This window comes from Carcharhinus amblyrhynchos, chromosome 6, assembly GCF_965287045.1.
Source record: "Carcharhinus amblyrhynchos chromosome 6, sCarAmb.v2.hapA, whole genome shotgun sequence".
NCBI classification, from domain to species: domain Eukaryota; kingdom Metazoa; phylum Chordata; class Chondrichthyes; order Carcharhiniformes; family Carcharhinidae; genus Carcharhinus; species Carcharhinus amblyrhynchos.
Window position 1 is genome coordinate 107610230 of NC_137329.1, and position 19137 is coordinate 107629366.

The following is a 19137-nucleotide window of genomic DNA, read 5'->3' on the forward strand; positions in this document are numbered from 1 at the left end:
TTAAATCGAACAGGTATTTTGCATCCATCTTCATTATAGGGGATACAAGTAACATCCCAGAAATAGCTGTAAATCAGGAAATGGAAGGAACAGTGGAACTCGGAAAAATTCTATGGAGGGAAATGCTATTGAACTTAGGTTGCAGGCTGAAAAATTTCTGGGTCTAAATAGATTTATCCTAAGGTCTTGAAGGAAATGGCCAGTTAGAAAATTAATGCACTGGTTTTAATTTTCCAAACTTCCCTAGATTTGGAAAGGGTCTATTAAATTGGAAAATATAAAATGTAACTCCTTTATTTAAAAACAGGAAGTGGGAAACAATAAGCCAGTTAGCCTAATGTCTGTTGTGGGAAAAATGTTAGAATCTATTATTAAAGATGTTATAACAGGTCATTTAGTAAAATTGAAGGCACGCAGGCAGAGACAACGTAGTTTTATGAAAGGCAAACCACATTTAACCAATTTATTGTCATTCTTTAAAGGAGTCATGTGTGCTGTGGATAAGGGGGAACTGGTGGATGTACTGTACTTAGATTTCCAGCAAGCATTTGATAAGGTTTCACATTCATGGTTATTGCAGAAAATAAAAGATCATGATATAGGGAGTAACATTTTGGTATAGATGGATGATTGGCTGGCTACGGGAGGCAGAGTTGGCACAAAAATGTATCTTTTTCTGGTTGGCAGGTTGTAACAAGTGATGTATCACAGGAATCAGTGCTGGGGCCTCAACCTTTTACAATTTATGTAAATAACTTGGAGAAGGATATGGGAAATGTGATACGGTCAAAGAATGAACATAAACTTATTATCTAAATAGATGAGAGATTGCAGAGCTCAGAGATTCAGAGAAATCTAGGTTCACCTACTGCATGAATCATAAAAGACTGGTACAGCAAATAAGTACAGCTAATAGAATGTTATTCTATATTGTGGGGAGAATTGATTATAAAAATAGGGATATTATGCTTCAGTTTTACAGGACACTGGTGAGATCACACCTGGAATACTGTGTTCAGCATTGGTCTCCTTATTTAATAAAAGGTGTGAGTACATTCAAAACTGTTCAGAGCAAGTTTCTTGGACTAATAACTGGAATGGGTGGGTTGTCTCATGAGGAAATGTTGGATAGGTTAATTTTGTATTCACTGCAGTTTAGAAGACTAGAGGTAACTTGACTGAAACCTTTAAAACCTTTAGGATTGAACAGGGTGGATGTGAAGAGAATGTTTATTTCCTCTGATGGGAGAATATAGAACTAGGGGCTGCTGTTTAAAAATAAGGAGTCACTCATTTAAGATAGAGATGAAGAGAATTTTTTTCCCTCAGAGGGTTGTGAGCTTTTGGAACTCTTCCTCAAAAGGCGGTGGAAACAGAGTCTTTAAATATTTTTAGTCAGAACTAGATAGATTCTTAGATTCTTCGATAATAAGGTGATGAAAGATTATTGGGGGTAGGCAGTAATGTGGGGTTGAGGTCATAATCAGATCAGCCAAGATCTTGTTGAATGGCAGCAGAATAGACTCAAAAGGCTAAGTTTCCTACTCCTGTTCCTAATTCACATATTTGTGTATGGAATTTGACCATGCACCCATGGATTGATTCCGACAGTATATATCCATGATTGCTAATATTAGGTAAAAGTTTAGTTAGTAGTTTGAGTGTCAATTCTAGCACTAACATTTAAATAATTGAAAATAGCATTGTTGTAATATGGAACTGTCCAAATGTAAAATGTGGCAGCTGTTAAATGAAATTCTTGAGTGCATTGTGAATTTTTGCTCCAGTAGCAATGAAAATAAGGACGTATTTTCATTTTTCAGTTTTGTTGCTTCTGATAAAACTGGTAAGATGTTTCCAGAGATTTACCTGACATAGAATCACCTCCTAGAGATTCATGAATAGTGTAATGCAGGCAGTGTGGTGATATTCTGCACAATAACATTAGTTACACACCTGCCTGGCAGGCCACATAAATATTTAATAATATGACTCGTATTACCATCTGATCGACAGAGTACAGCTGAATTAGTCTGGCTGAGGTGATAAGTAAATGCAGTAATGATGGTATTTTGTATTTTATCTTTCACTGTGTTCGTATTTGGAGCTATGCGGATAAAGGTATTCTGATATTCTATTTCTAAAGTAAACTGTTTCATGTTACGTAATTTTTGATAATGGTAACATCCATTTTACCCTAGTTAGTTAAATATCTGTTGGAAACTGAGAGCTGCTGTATGTAGAAAGTAGTTTCAAAGTAAATGAAAATTTACATAACAAACTTGAATTCGGCAAGTAAAGAATGTATAGAAAATATGCCTAATAAGTATTTTTTGCTCAGCAGGAATTTCATTTCAAATAATAACATTTATTTTGCCTTTGTACTGTGCTAGGCTGATGTTTTCGATGCTACCCCGGGTATACAGTACACTGTTACGGTCTCCTCAGTTTCTTCATCATTTAGCAAGTCTGTCAGCAGATCATTTACAACAAATGAAACTAGTAAGTAGACTTGGTATGTTCAAAAACCTGTGTCCAATACTACAAATACACAGCCATGAATACAATGCAGAAGTTGTGTCCAGAAAAACAGGGCAGCTTTTGCCATAACCAAAATGATGAGGGCTTTAAATCAATTTAAAAATATTTTTGACAAGAATTCAGAAAAGATATCTGTGCGAACTTTGTAAACATTCATAAATATTTTAGTGAATGATGCACATGCAAGTGGTCATAAATTCTAGACTGAAAATAGGTTTTAAAGCAACAGTCACTAATTTTCTTTGTTCATGGAAGTCTTTACCAAATTACATCAAAGTTAGCTACTCTCTTCTATTCCTTGATTTAGATATTTGAATATTTCAAAATAATAGACAGTTTATTTCAACCACCAAGAATGACTGATTGGAAAACAGTTCTTTACTGGAGATTTCAGTAGACTATCCCAAAAATAACAAATAATTTACAGTACTTGATTTAAAAGAATATACATTGTTAATAAAAATTACTGAAATATTTTTCGTATCATAAGAAAACATGAGACATAGACATAAGACTGACAAGATTAAATGCTGAAGCCTACTTTATTCATTGTTAGCCTATTTATCAACTATATTCAGTGATGTGTCCATATATGTTTCAATTTATTGTTTTTACATTCATAATTTAGCGCTGTTAGCACATTTTAAAGTGACTGTGCGTTAATATAGGTCAGCATATTCTTCATGTAAACTATGTTCTTTTCAAAATAACTTTCTATATGGTGGTAATGTGCTATAGTTAACTCAGAGAGTTTGAGTTACACACACTTTTACTTGTATGTTGTAGTCTGGAGCTATGGATAGTGATGGTTAAGGCTCCAACATTTTTTCCATCACATGGCTGATCACGGTCTCTCCTATTATGGCATGCGTTAGAAGGATTTACAGGTTAATACATAGCCTGCTTGGTCACATGAATGTACCTTTCTTAGCTGTCAAGTCTTTGGATGGAACTCAAACCCAGAACTTCTGGCTTAAAGGCAGGGACATTACCCAACAAGGCCTCATGGCTTTTTGCCAAAAATTTTCCTGCTGTTCCCAGCAGCAATTGCTTTGGCCACCCAGCAGTTTGCACCTTGAAAAATGGAACCTGCCCTATTGTTGGCATTATTGGGATTGTAAGGCTGCCACTGCTATTTTGAGGCTAATACCATGCTACTAATGCCAAACACTAAAAACTGATTCTGATGACTGGCATCCAAAGTGATTCTAAATTCCTAGCATTTGTATGATTTTACATAATACGTGTGCATGGTGCAGAAAACCTAAGACAGATTACTGAAAAATAATTTTCCTTGGATGGGTTCCCAACTTCCTCATTTATTAGCTGGTAAAGGAAGAGGGACAGTGGGAAGCTCAGGAAATCAAGTTTATAAGGCAACGCCATAGGAATTCCAGACTTTGCTGCAGGTACCCAGTCATCAGCTATCACTCATCCAAGCATCCCTGAAGTTAGGTATCATGAAATCTCTGTGTTACCGGAATTTTGCGAGCACTCTGGCAGATGGGATCTTTCTTTCTCGTCAACGGTGAACCTTTGCTGCAGGTTTCTTGGCACCGGGATGGGATGGGGTGGGGGCGAATGTGCATACAATGGGAAACCCTGGTAACTGTTGAGGGACCAGAAGATACGTCGTTAAATGACAAATAAGAGAGAACCCAGCACAGATTCCAATACACCACTGGCTACCAGTCACTATAGTAGCGTTCTGTCCTCACTCTCTGCCTCCTACAACTGAGCCAATTTTGAATCCACGTTATCAACGTATCGCACTTCCATGTGCATTTATCTTCTTTATAAGTCTGTGATGTGCAACCTTGTCAAAGGCTTTGCTGAATTCCATACAAATGACATCAAATGCACTACTCTCATCTACACACCTGATCACCTCCTCAAAAAATTCAATCAAATTTGTTCGGCGTGACCTCCCTTTGACAAAGCCATGCTGATATACCTAATGAAGCCTTGCCTCTCCAAGTGGAAATAGATGCTCTCCTTCAGAATGTTCTCCAATAGTTTCCCTACCACTGACGTGAGACTCACTGCTCTGTAATCACCTGACTCATCTCTACAACCCTTCTGCTTTATGAACTGTAAGTGTTAATAGCAGAGAACTACATCTTTTGTACATTCTTTTGATTCTCCCCCATGAAATTTCTGGCCCTTCTGGTTTAAATGTTCTACAGTTGGGAGGACAGGCAACTTTCCCTAACAGGAATATTAAAGTTATCAGCCCCCTGGATTTAGAACTGGGTAAAGTATCAAACTGCCTCGATGGCCTATAGTTCTGCTGTATTTGCAATGATGAATAATGGTGCTCAGAATTTTGCAGTCTATGTCTTTTGCTAAGTGACAGCTTGCGTTTACTATATATTGATAGTTCTGCAACTGGATATGCAAGTAACTGGTGAAATTTAATATAGGGTGGCAGGTTTAAGTTCACTTTTGTTGAATTTTCCATTGGAAATACTCTAGGGTTAATTGGGAAATACTGTATATCATTTGTTGATCGAGGCAATAAGGTCATTTTTGTGTTTTCCTGGGTAATTTTGTAGAAATTGTCTTAATGATTGGTTGCTGTCCTCAACTCTGTCTACCATTGGAATACCTCGATAAGTTTTTATGTTTATTTATTAGAGTCACAAGTAGGCTTACATTAACACTGCAATAAAGTTACTGCGAAAATCCTCTAGTCACCACATTCTGGTGCCTGTTCGGGGACACTGAAGGAGAATTTGGCATGGCCAGTGCACCTCACCAGCACATCATTCGGACTGTGGGAGGGAACCGGAGCTCTCGGAGTAATCTAATGCAGACACTGGGAGAACATGCACACTCTGCACACACAGTGACCCAAGCCAGGAATCCCCGGCGCTGTGAGTTAGCAGTGCTAATCACTGTGCAAGTGTGCTGTCCATACACGTTGTCGGATGGATGTATTTTCCTGAAGACCAATGTTTAGAAGATGAATTGCACAATTTGAGGTTTCTACACATCTATTTTGTTCAATTAAAAGATTAAAATTAAGGACCAAAGACCATGCTACAAGATGCGATCGATATTGATGAAGGAAGTCAGAAAGTAGCGACTGTTCAACACCAAACTCCCCCAACTAACTGTAGCAGGAAATATGAAAGGCCAAGGAATTTCATGAATTCTAAGCTTGAAGAACAAATTCGAGTAGAATATCGTGAATGAGAGTTGGCTTCAAAACACTAAAGATGTCTGAGGAGAACAGTTGTGTCAGATGAAATATGAATCACAAACCAGGAAAGTGTAAAGGCATAGTAACAATCATATATTAATAAAAAAGGAACAATTTCCCAGTTTTGCAGTCCTGTCAGATAGTGCACATCAAAGTGGTAGACTTGGGAGATTGTATGTCTATTAAGCAGCTTTTAATTGTAAATCATTGTTATAGGGTTCTGTAATTTTTAAGCTATCTATTCTTGAATATGTAAGACATTGACCAGAAATTCCTGCCCACAGTCTGTCATCATGGCTGGTCCATCAAATTTTCTGTCCTGCCCATGATGATTCCCATCATGGGTGGGTCTGGAAATTCCCAACCATTGTTTGTTGGGAGATGGGTTGGGGATGGTGGGGGTGTCAGTAGAATAGTATCCTTACACAGGGTTTTGAAAAAGCATCACCCCATTATTTATTTGATGGTTATTAACTGCCCAGTGAGTCTGGTGAAAAATACGCCAGGGAAGGATAAATTACTGCCATATATAAAATGCACTATCTTAAATGCTATGACAGACTAAGGTCGGAATGTTCTGGCCATTCATGCCGTCGGGATTTTCCTATCCCGCTGCAGTGAAAGGAGATTTGGGTGCCAAATACTCCAACCTCACTGCAGTGGGAGTATGGCATGAGCAGCTAGTAAGATTGTGCCCTTTAAGTTCTCTAGTTAAAACTTTCTTATTTTCCTTTATTGCAAAGCAAAACATTTCAGACAATGGTCTCCGGGAGATAAGTTACAATTTATAGTTTTTGAAAGGCATAAAATATTGAGGAGCCAGAAGGCCCTCATACATTTTAAGAGTAAAATTCAAGCGCTTTATTAATGTTCTCCCAGTGACATGTACTGCACATGAAGACATCTGTATAATGTTCAGGTTAGCAAGCATTTCTATTTTCTCTTGGTTTGTAATAGAAGTTTTCTTGCTGATGGGATGTGCTGCATGTAGACAGCATGCTCCAGGCCTGAGATTTCACAAGCATTATCACATTTACCTTTAAATTATTCTCTTTTTCATTTAGTGTCACAGACTTGTTGATTGTGAATATTTGTAATTTATCGTTCTACTTCAATGCAGATGCCTCTTCTCCAGAAGATCTTACTGTAGGCCCCATTGGTGCTACAGCTATAATGCTGGCATGGAGCTTACCTTCTCGTCCAAGTGGAAGAATTTTATCCTATAGGGTAGAGTACAAAGAGGTTTGTCCTGCACAGCAAGCCAGCTTTATCCAAGTTTCAACAAATGCAGACACTCCTGAGTTTCTTCTCAACAAACTGAAACCAGGGACTGCTTATAAAATTCGGGTAAGAACACTTTTCTTATTGTATGAAGAATTTGTTGACATGGTGTGGTCTGGTACAAGCGAGTTTATTAGGAGTTCCTTCTCTGTCTTACATGATGTTCATGATGTAGAGATGCCAGCGTTGGACTGGGGTAAACACAGTAAGAAGTCTCACAACACGAGGTTAGAGTCCAACCAGCTTATTTGATAGTAATCAGTATTCTGTAAACTGTGTGTGACTTTATATGCCCTTCTCTGATCAGAATCTTCCACACCACCTGGCAAAGGAACACTGTTTCCGAAAGCTTGTAGGATTACTATCAAATAAACTGGTTGGACTCTAACCTGGTGTTGGGAAACTTCTTACTGTGCTTACATGATGTTACCAGTCTCCTTCTGCTACTGTTCTCTCTTACACAGCCATTATTATACATTACTCCAGAGAACACCCATATTTACATTAATTGGTTAATTAAATACATTTGCAGAGGTGGCCGACACTAATTGGTTCTGATCTCTGATCATGCACTTTCCATGAGTTAGTGGCCTACACCAAGGTTAGCTGATCACAGCGCTATGAGTATAAGCAGCATGTCCCAGCATTGTGACAGTGTAACATATCCCAGTACAAGTAAAATCTGAAATCGCACCACGATATATCCTGTGAGAAAATGTTAGTACAAATAGATTCTGGAAAATGTTATAAAAATTATAAACATTGTCCTCCCACAACTTCATAAATGAAGTAATTATAGAGTTATTACTCATATTGCTATCTGACTTGCATTCTTCCTCCACCATAGGTACAGCATTGCCAGTGGCTGTAAAGGTCACTTCTGGGGTTTTTTATTCTATGAGAAGCCGAACATTATTTATTACATTACCAGAACTGATATTGAATATAAAACTGACGTGTATATGTGCATTGCATTCTTTTACTGTAATTTTCTTCAAACTTAAATTCAAATTATACATCCACTTAAACTGTATTTTTAGTTCTTTATAGAATCCTAATAATACAAATTGACCAGTTTATATTTTATTGGAAATACTGATAGTAAAGGAACATTTTGATTATTTTATCAGGTAGCAGCTGAGAATAGTGCAGGCATTGGAGCTTTCAGTGCTTTTCGGCAAGTTGTAACTGCAGAAAGTGGTAAGTTTAGTTCAATAACACATCTTTGTATCTGTCCCTTATTCTAAACTGCTTCAAATCACTGAGAAATATGTCTCTGGATCAATGAATTGCATAACAGAAGAAGTAAGAAAATATCATGTTCCAAGATTTTACTGAGCTGGTCAAAAAAAAACCATTGAGTTGATAGATTTATACAGCAGAGAAGGAGGCCATTCAGCCCATTTTGATTGTGCCATTCTAGAAATAACTACTTAATTAGTTCTCCTATCTTGTCCTTTCACCACAGCATTGCATTCCCCCCTTCCCATTTTAAGTATGTAGCCTGTTCTCTTTTCAAAGTTACGATTAAATCAACTTCCACTATCCCATCAGACAGTGCCTTCCTAATCAGAACCAGTCGCTGTGTAAAAAAATTCTCATTTCACACTTCTACTTCTGATTCTTTTGCCAATTATCTCCGAACTGTGTTCTCTGCTCCCTGACCCAGCTGCTAGTAGAAACATTTATTTTCCCTTATTTAGTCTTACCAAAAAGCTTCATAGTTTTGGCCACTTCTATTAAAGCTCCTCTTAAACTTCTCTACTCTAAACAGAACAATCCCAGCAGGGGGATGGGAACCTAAGCGAAGAGTCAGAGGGAAGAAAATCAAGGGCAAACGAAGCAGTTATTGAGTTATTACTCGTGTTGCTACCCGACTTGCATTCTACCTCCACTATGGGTACAGCAAAAGAGGACTAACAAAAGGGGAATAAAAAACATGATAGGCAGGGAACTCGAGGGCCAGAATCAAACAGGACCGCAGTGGAAAAATAATGAGGAATGAGACAAGTAATGCTAAAAAGACAAGCTTAAGGCTTTGTGCCTTAAAGTGCATGAATTAACGTGCAAATAGATGTAAATGGGTAAGATGTCATTGGTAGGAGGGGAGGGGAGTGGGGAAAATCTCATCCTGAAATCTGCCCAGTGCAAATCCTGTTATGGTGCTCTTGCTAGCATTTCCAACCATAACGGGATTTGTATCTGCGGCAAATGGGGCCGGCAAATCTACCCCATCGTTTTAAAAATATGTGGATTTTTAGACCATAATGGAGCATTTCAGGGCCAGTGGAGGTGTTCAGCTATAATTCTGAACTTAGTATACTGTAACAAACTCAGCTGCACCACATTCAATAATATGTAACTTTGAAAGGATTTTTACTGGTTTTTACTAACAACATAAAAGCAATGTTTTTGACAATTCACAGATTGCTTAGGGATTGTGCCCTTTGTAAGGTCCTCAGCATCAAATCCTCGAGAGGAGGATTGAATCACTGACAGCAACTTTAGAATTTCCATGTTTCTCAGTGTTTGTGGTGGCAATTGTTCTTAGTTTCAGTGGAGAAATGATGGAAAACGCTGACTATTTCATATCGTTGCTATTGCAAAACATAGAATCCCCGCAGTGCAGGACGCCATTGGGCCCATCGAGTCTGCACCAACTACAATCCCACCCAGCCCCGATCCCCATAGCTCCATGTATTTACCCTGCTAGTCCCCCGACAGTAAAGTGCAATTTAGCAAGGCCAACCAACCTGACCTGCACATCTTTGCATGATGGGAGGAAACCAGAGCACGCGGAGGAAACCCACCCAGACACGGGGAGAACGTGCAAATTGCACACAGTCACCCAAATCAGAATCAAACCTGGGTCCCCACCACTGTGAGGCAGCAATGCTAACCACTGTGCCACTCAATGAGCCAGTACATTCCATGAAGTTAAATTTGATCTCAATGAAGTTAACCGTAGCAAATCGGAAATTCAGATCAGCCATGACCTTATTGAATGGCGGGGCAGGCTCGAAGGGCTAGATGGCCTACTCCTGCTCCTATTTCTTATGTTCTAATAAATGGCCCGATTCTCCCATTGCGACCTGCAACTTTTCTGGCAGGTCGGATCGAGAGATGCTTGTGTCGACCATTTCGCGGGTTTCCCGCAAGTGTTTACGACCCACGTGAATCTTCCAAATGGACATTGGTGAGGTCGAATTTAGAGTATTGTGTGCAGTTTTGGTCACCTGATTACTGGAAGGACATTAATAAGGTTGAAAGAGTACAGAGAAGGTTCACAAGGATGTTGCCAGGACTTGAGAAACTGAGATACAGAGAAAGGTTGAATAGATTAGGACTTTATTCCCTGGAGCGTAGAAGAATGAAGGGAGATTTGATAGAGGTGTATAAAATTATGATGGGCATAGATAGAGCGAATGCAAGCAGGCTTTTTCCACTGAGGCTAAAGGGAAAAAAACTAGACATGGGTAAGGGTGAAGGGGGAAAAGTTTAAAGGGAATATTAGGGGGGGCTTCTTCATGCAGAGAGGGGTGGGAGTGTGAAATGAGCTGCCAGATGAAGTGGTGAATGTGGGCTCACTTTTAACATTTAAGAAAACCTTGGACAGGTACATGGATGAGATGGGTGTAGAGGGATATGGTCCAGGTGCAGGTCAGTGGGACTAGGCAGAAAAATGGTTCGGCACAGACAAGAAGGGCCAGAAGACCTGTTTCTGTGCTGTAATGTTCTATGGTTCTATGGAAGAAAATGGTGTCGCCGGGAACGCGCAAAAACTGGTGGGAAGTGAGGTAAGCCACTTGAATATGTTTTACGTATATTTTTAATGTATTCTAAATGCAATTATTGGGCCTGGCATGGACTTGACGGGCCCGATAGCATCTCTCACCCAGCCAGGAGTACTTCATTCAGGCATTGTTTAAAGTAGCTGCCCATGAGCGGGGAACTAGCAGGAGACCTCGCTGGAATGAAGTGGGGGGCAATCGGGGCCCCCCAAGGGGTCGGGCTGCGGGGGCGGGTGGTGCCCCCGGGCATCATGGGCACCATGGCAGTGCCCAAGGAGCAAAGTGCTCATGCCCAGGGGGCACAGCCCATCAGCCATCAGGCAGTACCAAGTGGGCACAGTTAGTTGTGGGCGGAACCTAGGGGCGATTGGTGGGGGTGGGGGATCCTGCTGCTACTTTGCATTGGGATCGGTCTGGGCTGGAGGGGAGCCAGCAATTGAGGCTGGGGGGGGGGGGGGGGGGGGGGTGGGTGGGGGCTGCCTCCTGGGAAGGGCGGCTCTAACTACAAGGGTTCAGTGGGAGGGGGGTCTGCCGGGGTGAAGGGAATGGGGGGATCACCAATGCTGCGGTGTGTTGGGCTGGACGTTGGGATGCTCTGGGGTGGGGTGGGGAGGGGCGAGTGCAGGGCTGGCCTGGGAATTGTTGTGGGAGCCACAATCAGGCCATGAGGTGGGGGGTGCTGGAGGGGCAGCACTGCAGTGGTCTCGGGCTGGCCAGCAATTGAGCTGACCAGCAAACGGTGTGACTGACAGATCGGGACCACTGCGCATGTGCAGAGTTGCAGAACTATCAGACTCTGGCGAGAATAGGCCCTCCCCCCCTCCCCTACCCTGGGTTTTTAACGGTATTCACGATTGTGACCTCTGCAGTGTACAGAGTGGGGAGATTCAAGTCTGAAGTTGCACTGAAAAAACAGTCATGATCTAGAACAGTTTTCCCACCAATTCAGCACTTTTGAGAGAATCATCCCCAAGATTATTGATGATTTAAGTTTATTTGCTGAAATATGAGGTGAAATAGTTAATAAAATTGTTGTACTGCTCAATTTGAGACTGTAGGTAAAGTCGTTTATACATTTCAAGAAGTTTGCATTGATGTTGATGTGTTAGTTTCATCCACTAACAACAGCAGGAAGCCTAATTGAATAGAAAATGGAATAGGCATATCTTTTACACTGGGTGGCATAGGAAGGAATATTTCTGAACTAAAGTGACCATTTTGATTGCTGCTCAATTAATTAATTCTTGTCAGCAAGTTGGAGGAGAGTTAGAGAGAAAACTTAGTGTACCCATCTTTCTTTCTGTGAGGAGAAAGGTCGGCATGATGAGTCAATGAGGCAGAGAGGTCTTCCATCCTCTTCAACCCCAAGGAAGTGTGTGAGAACTTCTAGATGGAGACATAAACATTTATAGAATCATAGTAAATTTACAGTCCAAAACAGGCCATTCAGCCCATCATGCACGCGCCATTCAAAAAAGTGAAAAATAAACTTGCTGCTCATTTTAATCCCACTTTCTCGCACCTGGTCTATAGCCTTGCAGGTTACAGCACTTCAGATGCAGATCCAGGTACCTTTCCAATGAGTTGAGCATTTCAGCCTCAATCATCAACTTAGGCAGTGAATTCCAGATGCCCACCACCCTCTGAGTGAAAAAAGCTTTTCCTCATGCGCCTGCTAAACCTTCTACTAATTACCTTAAATCTATGCCCCCTGGTAATTAATCCCTCAGCTCAGGGAAACAAGGTTGTCCTGTCTACCCTGTCTAAGTCCTCATAATTTTGTATACGTCAATTAGGTCACTCATGTGGCTGTGTGGAACTGGGTGTGATGTTAAAACAATGGCCCAATTATGTTCATTGCATAAATTATAGTTTTGTTTCATAATGTTTATGTTTTAAAACATTAGGTGAGGTTTTCCAGCCTCCCAGCCGCGTGTTTCCCTCCAGTGAGAGGTGGTTCATTGTTTGCTAGCAGTGGGATTCTCTGCTGTCAGTGGAAATTCCCATTGATGCCACCCGACGCCGGCCGTTAACCCACAGGCAGGGGTGCGCTGCTGGCGGAACTAGAAAATCCCGCTGATGTGAATAGTTGGCGAATTCAAGCCATTATGTTTTAAGTTTGATGGATGATTATTTAATTTAAACATTTTTGTTTGTGTGAATTAGAACCTTTTTGATAAATCTACAGGTTGCAGGGAAAGATTTCTAAACCATTCATTTTTTATGTTCAAACCCTTGTTTCCTAGCTCCTGGGCCAGTTTCATCTCTTACTGCAACAGTAGTCAACCATACAACTGCTAATGTGACGTGGTTCTTACCTGAACGACCAAATGGAAAAATTACACATTTCATGATAATTATAAAGACTATAAGATATGGTCACATAACGAAGAATATATCAGTGAACGCTGATACCCTTTTCCCAAACACATTACCACAATGTGAGGTAGGTGACAAGAGTTTGAAGGTATGCATTTAAAATCCTTATGGCTGACGTAGTGTATTTATTTTAGTGATGTATGATATTGTATCCGAATGTCATGGCAGGCAGAGTGATAAAGTTAAAATACATTTACTGTTGTTTCACAATTTGCTGAAATCATTGAGCAGATTTCTCCCATCTGGGAGTTAAGTCCTGTGGTAGGGACGGGGACGAGAAGTGTTAGTCTCACCGTGGAAACCATGCTATATCTTCTTGCCCTGCCCTCATTAATTAGGTATCTGTGGTTTTAGCATCTGAACGCACGCTCCCCAACATTGTATATGGGCGCCATATTTAAAAGGTGTCCAACATCACGGATAAATGTAGAAGAAGATGGGCCCTTGTGAAAAAGCAGGTGGACCTCCAGGAACATGCTGAGGCTGGAAGGTGGACCTCCTCGATAGCACTGAAGCTGGAAGATCCACCTGATAGATGCTCCGCCCAACACTGCTGTGGCGTTCTGGTATCCAGGTTTTCTTTCCATCTCCAACCCAAATCCTGGCACTCTTCAGGTATGTCATGACTATTACACAGCATGTTATTCCAGATGTGTTCTGAATCGGCAAGTTTTCTGTCTGGCATTGCGGAGAATCAGGCATGATAGGAAGATTCTGGTTGGGCCTTCTTCTGCCTCCCATTCGCAGGATGCAAATCAGTCTCACATTAGCCATCAGTGGGTTTCCCGATCCACCATGGCGGGCACCAATGGAAGATTCCACAGGAAATTCATATGGGCATTAAACCGATTTTTGGACCTCTTGCCAAAACCTTTCCACCAGTTGCCAATGAAGCCATCGGCAGAAGCATTGGAGAATTCCACTCACTGGTTATTTTAAAAGATCTTGTGTTTGTACAATAATAATGTATAGTAATTTGTAAATGGTAGCAAGTTACAAACATATATCAATATGCTACTTGGTAAATACTAATCCGCAATCTGTTACAAAATGTTGTCCCTGGCAGGCAGGGAGGAAATGGCCGAATGAGGGAACCATGGTTCACAAAGGAGGTTCAATGTCTTGTCAAGAGGAAAAAGGAAGTGTATGTAAGGATGAAAAAACAAGGTCCAGTTGGGTCATTTGAGTGTTACAAGGTAGCTAGGAATGAGTTAAAGAAAGGGCTCAGGAGAGCTAGGAGGGGGCATGTGGAGGCCTTGGAGGGTCGGATAAAAGAAAATTCCAAGGTTTTTACTCTTATGTTAGAAATAAAAGAATGACCAGGGTGAGGTTAGGGCCAGTCGAGGATAGTAGTGGGAACTTGTGCATGGAGTCAGAAGAGATAGGTGAGGTGTTGAATGAATACTTTTCTTCAGTGTTCACTAAGGAGAGGTGCCATGTTTTTGAGGAGGGGTACGTGATACAGGCTGATAGGATGGAGGAGGTAAATGTTCTGAGGGAAGATGTGTTAGCAATTTTGAAAAACCTGAGGGTGGATGAGTCCCCTGGGCCAGATGGGATACATCCTAGGATACTTTGGAAAGCAAGGGATGAGATTGCGGAGCCTTTAGCTTTGATCTTTGGGTCCTCACTGTCCACAGGGATAGTGCCAGAGGACTGGAGAGTGGCAAATGTTGCTCCTCTTTTCAAGAAAGGAAATAGGAATGACCCTAGACCAGTTAGTCTTACTTTGGTGGTCGGTAAGTTAATGGAAAGGGTCCTGAGAGATAGGATTTATGATCATTTGGAAAGATTCAGTTTAATCCAGAATAGTCAGCAAGGTTTCGTGAGGGGTAAGTCCTGCCTCACAAATTTGATTGAATTCTTTGAGGAGGCAACTAAGTGTGTGGATGAAGGTAGAGCAGTTGATGTCGTATACATGTATTTTAGTAAGGCGTTTGATAAGGTTCCCCATGGTAGGCTCATGAAGAAGATAAGGAGGTGTGGGATAGAAGGAAATTTGGCCAGTTGGATAAGTAACTGGCTGTCTCAAAGAAGACAGAGGGTGGTGGTGGAGGGAAAATTTTCAGACTGGAGGCCAGTTACCAGCAGTGTACCACAGGGGTCAGTGCTGGGTCCTCTGCTTTTTGTGATTTTTATCAATGACTTGGAAGAAGGGGCTGAAGGGTGGGTTAGTAGATTTGCTGATGACACCAAGATTGGTGGAGTAGTGGATGAGGTGGAGGGCTCTTGCAGGCTGCAAAGAGACATTGATAGGATGCAGAGCTGGGCTGAAAAGTGGCAGATGGAGTTTAACCCTGATAAGTGTGAGGAGATTCATTTTGGCAGGACAAACTTGAATGCAGATTACAGGGCCAACGGCAGGGTTCTAAGGAATGTGGAGAGATCTTGAGGTTCATATCCACAGATCTCTGCAGGCTGCCACTCAAGTGGATAGAGCCGTGAAGACGGCTTGTAGTGTGTTAGTGTTTATTAACAGGGGGTTTGAGTTCAAGAGCTGTGGGGTTACGCTGCAACCATCAGTTCTGGTCACCTCACTATAAGAAGTATATGGAAGCATTGGAGAGAGTGCAGAGGAGATTCACCAGGATGCTGCCTGGTTTGGAGAGTAGGTCTTATGAGGAAAAATTGAGAGAGCTAGGGCTTTTCTCTTTAGAGTAGAGGAGGATGAGAGGCCTCTTAATAGAGGTTTATAAGATGATGAGAGGGATTGATAGAGTGGACGTGCAGAGACTACTTCCTTGGTTGGATGTAGCTGTTACTAGGGGGGCATAACTATAAGGTTCATGGTGGGAGATATAGGAGGGATGTCCGAGGTAGATTCTTCACTCAGAGAGTGGTTGGGGTGTAGAATAGACTGCCTGCTGTGAAAGTGGAGTCGGACACTTTAGGAACTTTCAAGCGGTTATTGGACAGTAAATGATAGGGAGGGGATAGCTTGATCTTGGGATTGGACATAGTTCAGCACAACATTGAGGGCTGAAGGGCCTGTACTGTGCTGTAATGTTCTATGTTTCTTTGTTTCTAAAATTGGGCTGTCCTAACCATGTGACATTACCAACTAATAATGTAGCAAAAAGATTAAACTATTTCAACTGCCCAATCCAATATTGTTTAGTATTTTGCTCATTCTGGCCAACCTCTGTAGGTAAAATGTTAGAATCCGTCATCAAGGAGGAAATAGCGAGGCATCTTGAGGGGAATTGCTTGATAGAGCAGACGCAGCACGGTTTCGTTAAGGGGAAGTCGTGTCTGACAAATTTACTGGAGTTCTATGAGGATGTGTCTAGGGCGATGGATAGAGGAGAGCCGGTGGATGTGGTCTTTCTTGATTTTCAGAAGGCGTTTGACAAAGTACCTCACAAGAGGTTATTGCAGAAGGTCAGGGGACATGGAGTTGGGGGTAGGGTGTTAGCGTGGATAGAGAACTGGTTGTCAAATAGGAGGCAGAGAGTGGGGGTCAATGGGTGCTATTCGGATTGGCGGTTGGTGACTAGTGGAGTGCCTCAGGGGCCGGTGCTGGGGCCTCAGCTATTTACCATTTATATAGATGATCTGGAGGAGGGAACTGAGTGTATGGTGTCAAAATTTGCTGATGACACCAAGATTGGTGGAAAGGCAAATTGTGCGGAGGGTGTGGAGAGTCTGCAGAAGGATCTAGATAGGCTGGGCGAATGGGCCAGGAAATGGCAAATGGAATTTAATGTTGGCAAGTGTGAGGTGGTCCACTTTGGTAGGAATAATGGTAGGAAGGATTATTACTTACGTGGAGAAAAATTGCAGCAGGCGACGGTTCAGAGGGACCTCGGGGTCCTTGTGCATGAGTCGCAAAAACCCAGCTTGCAGGTGCAGCAGGTGGTCAGGAAGGCGAATGGGATGCTGGCCTTCATAGCAAGGGGGATTGAATATAAAAGTAGGGAGGTCTTGCTGCGGCTATATAGGGCATTGGTAAGGCCGCAGCTGGAGTACTGTGTGCAGTTTTGGGCGCCGTACTTACGCAAGGATATTTTGGCCTTGGAGGGAGTGCAGAGGAGGTTTACTAGGCTGATGCCGGAGTTGAGGGGGTTGAGCTATGAGGAGAGGCTGAATAAGCTAGGCTTGTACTCGTTAGAGTTTAGAAGAATGAGGGGAGATCTCATTGAGACATATAAGATGATGAATGGGATGGATAGGATAGAGGTGGAGAGACTCTTCCCACTCAGAAAGGACAGTAGGACTAGGGGGCACAGCCTCAAGATAAAGGGGAGGCGGTTTAGAACGGAGTTGAGGAGGAACTTCTTCACTCAAAGGGTGGTGAATCTCTGGAATTCTCTGCCCGTTGAAGTGGTGGAGGCTACCTCGCTAAATGTTTTTAAGACGCAGGTTGATGGGTTTTTGATAGGAGAGGGGATTAAGGGTTATGGGGAGAGGGCGGGAATGTGGAGCTGAGCCACAACAGATCAGCCATGATCTTATTGAATGGCAGGGCAGGCTCGAGGGGCCAGATGGCCTAGTCCTGCTCCTATTTCTTATGTTCTTATGTTCTCTGCTTTCTATCAGATAAACAAGTGAATCAGTTCTGCCTGCTCTATTACACTGTAGTGTAGATGGGCTATAGTTCCACAATTCCGACCAGATCATTGACTTGATCCTTTTTTGTGAGGCACTTTAATCAAAAAATGGTCATGGCCCATTCCTATGACAGCTCCAAACTCCAATCCTTCGTTCCTGTTGTAAGAAGACAGTTTTGATATGAGATTTGCCAATAGTTTGCAGATGCCCATCTAACATTCCATAGCTCTGGGCTTCCATTTGCCTCTTTCAGTTTGATGGTTTTAATGTAAATTGGCTTCCTCTGAGACTAATGCTGGTCCAAGATCTAAGAGAAATTATAAAATCACCATATTACCTACCTTCACTCCTGTAACTATTTAATCATTCATCTTTACAACTATTTCGTGATTTACTCTTGCAGCTGCTGAATTTATCTTTAACTACCAGTTCACACGACAGATGACATGGCTTCCTGCTGAAAAGATTCGTTTTTTACACTGTACGCCAGAACCTAAAGTGCTTTCAAAGTTCCTATTGCTCCACAATCATGGATGCAGAGTGCAGTATTCATTTATGGTTAACTCCTGTGAAAGAATATTGTTGACATCAAGAATGCTGTATAGTTTAGCATTTCAATGATTCATGCATCTGTATGCATGAGAAGGGCAAGTAATGTTTTGTAAGACAGATGAAAATCATGTATTTCTTAAGTAGAAAAAAGCATTACGACTGGAAACTTTCCAAAAGTAATGGTTCATTATGAAGACATAAATGTCTTCAATTTTAATGTCAAGCTCACTTTATTCTCAGTGGATTATTTTATTAGCAAGGCTATGGATTGAACAGAAGCTATATCATATTGCAGTTTGTTTAATGCATGATTTAAACCAAAGAAATTATTCAGCTTCTAAATCTGTATTTTGTTAATAAATTCTCAGGGTGGAATTTAAACAAGCTGTGAAGCAGGAGGGGCCATTTAATCTGGTGGGAAGGCGCAAGGTGGAGAGTCAGAGGCGGGGAATGTCGGGAACAACCTTATGGCCTGGAGGTCAACGTAATTGGCCTCTGGTGGCCAATTAAGGGATTCATTCTTGAGGGGCCTATGCCATGTGGCAATGTGGCCAGCTATGCCCTGGCTGACCTCCCTGCAGGCTGGAGTGGGAGTCAGCCTGTGCCCATTGGTAGGCCCCACAAGAACCACCCCTGTAGGAAGACACTGCTGCCACCTCATTATATTCTGCCTGTCTGACTCCAATTAGAGCTGCTTCACATAGCTGACTCCAGGATCTCCATAGCACTTCTTGTGCTCAGCCTTCTGTAGTCTCAGTAGTGGCCACTTGGTGGCATTGCTGGTTCTGAAGAGCTGCCGGTCCTCCATTTGGCAGGCAGCTCTTGGAGGCAGGAACT

The 19137-nt window shown here is 41.9% G+C and overlaps 1 protein-coding gene across 1 annotated transcript in view; it reads left to right on the forward strand.

Moving 5' to 3' along the window:
* The window catches only part of ptprq (protein tyrosine phosphatase receptor type Q), a 171285-nt gene that overhangs the window by 49146 nt on the left and 103002 nt on the right, over positions 1 to 19137 (forward strand). The window contains exons 19-22 of the mRNA XM_080191499.1: positions 2394 to 2502; positions 6867 to 7093; positions 8158 to 8227; positions 13065 to 13264. Of these exons, the coding sequence (XP_080047625.1) occupies positions 2394 to 2502; positions 6867 to 7093; positions 8158 to 8227; positions 13065 to 13264 (606 nt within the window). The remainder of the gene's footprint in view (positions 1 to 2393; positions 2503 to 6866; positions 7094 to 8157; positions 8228 to 13064; positions 13265 to 19137) is intronic.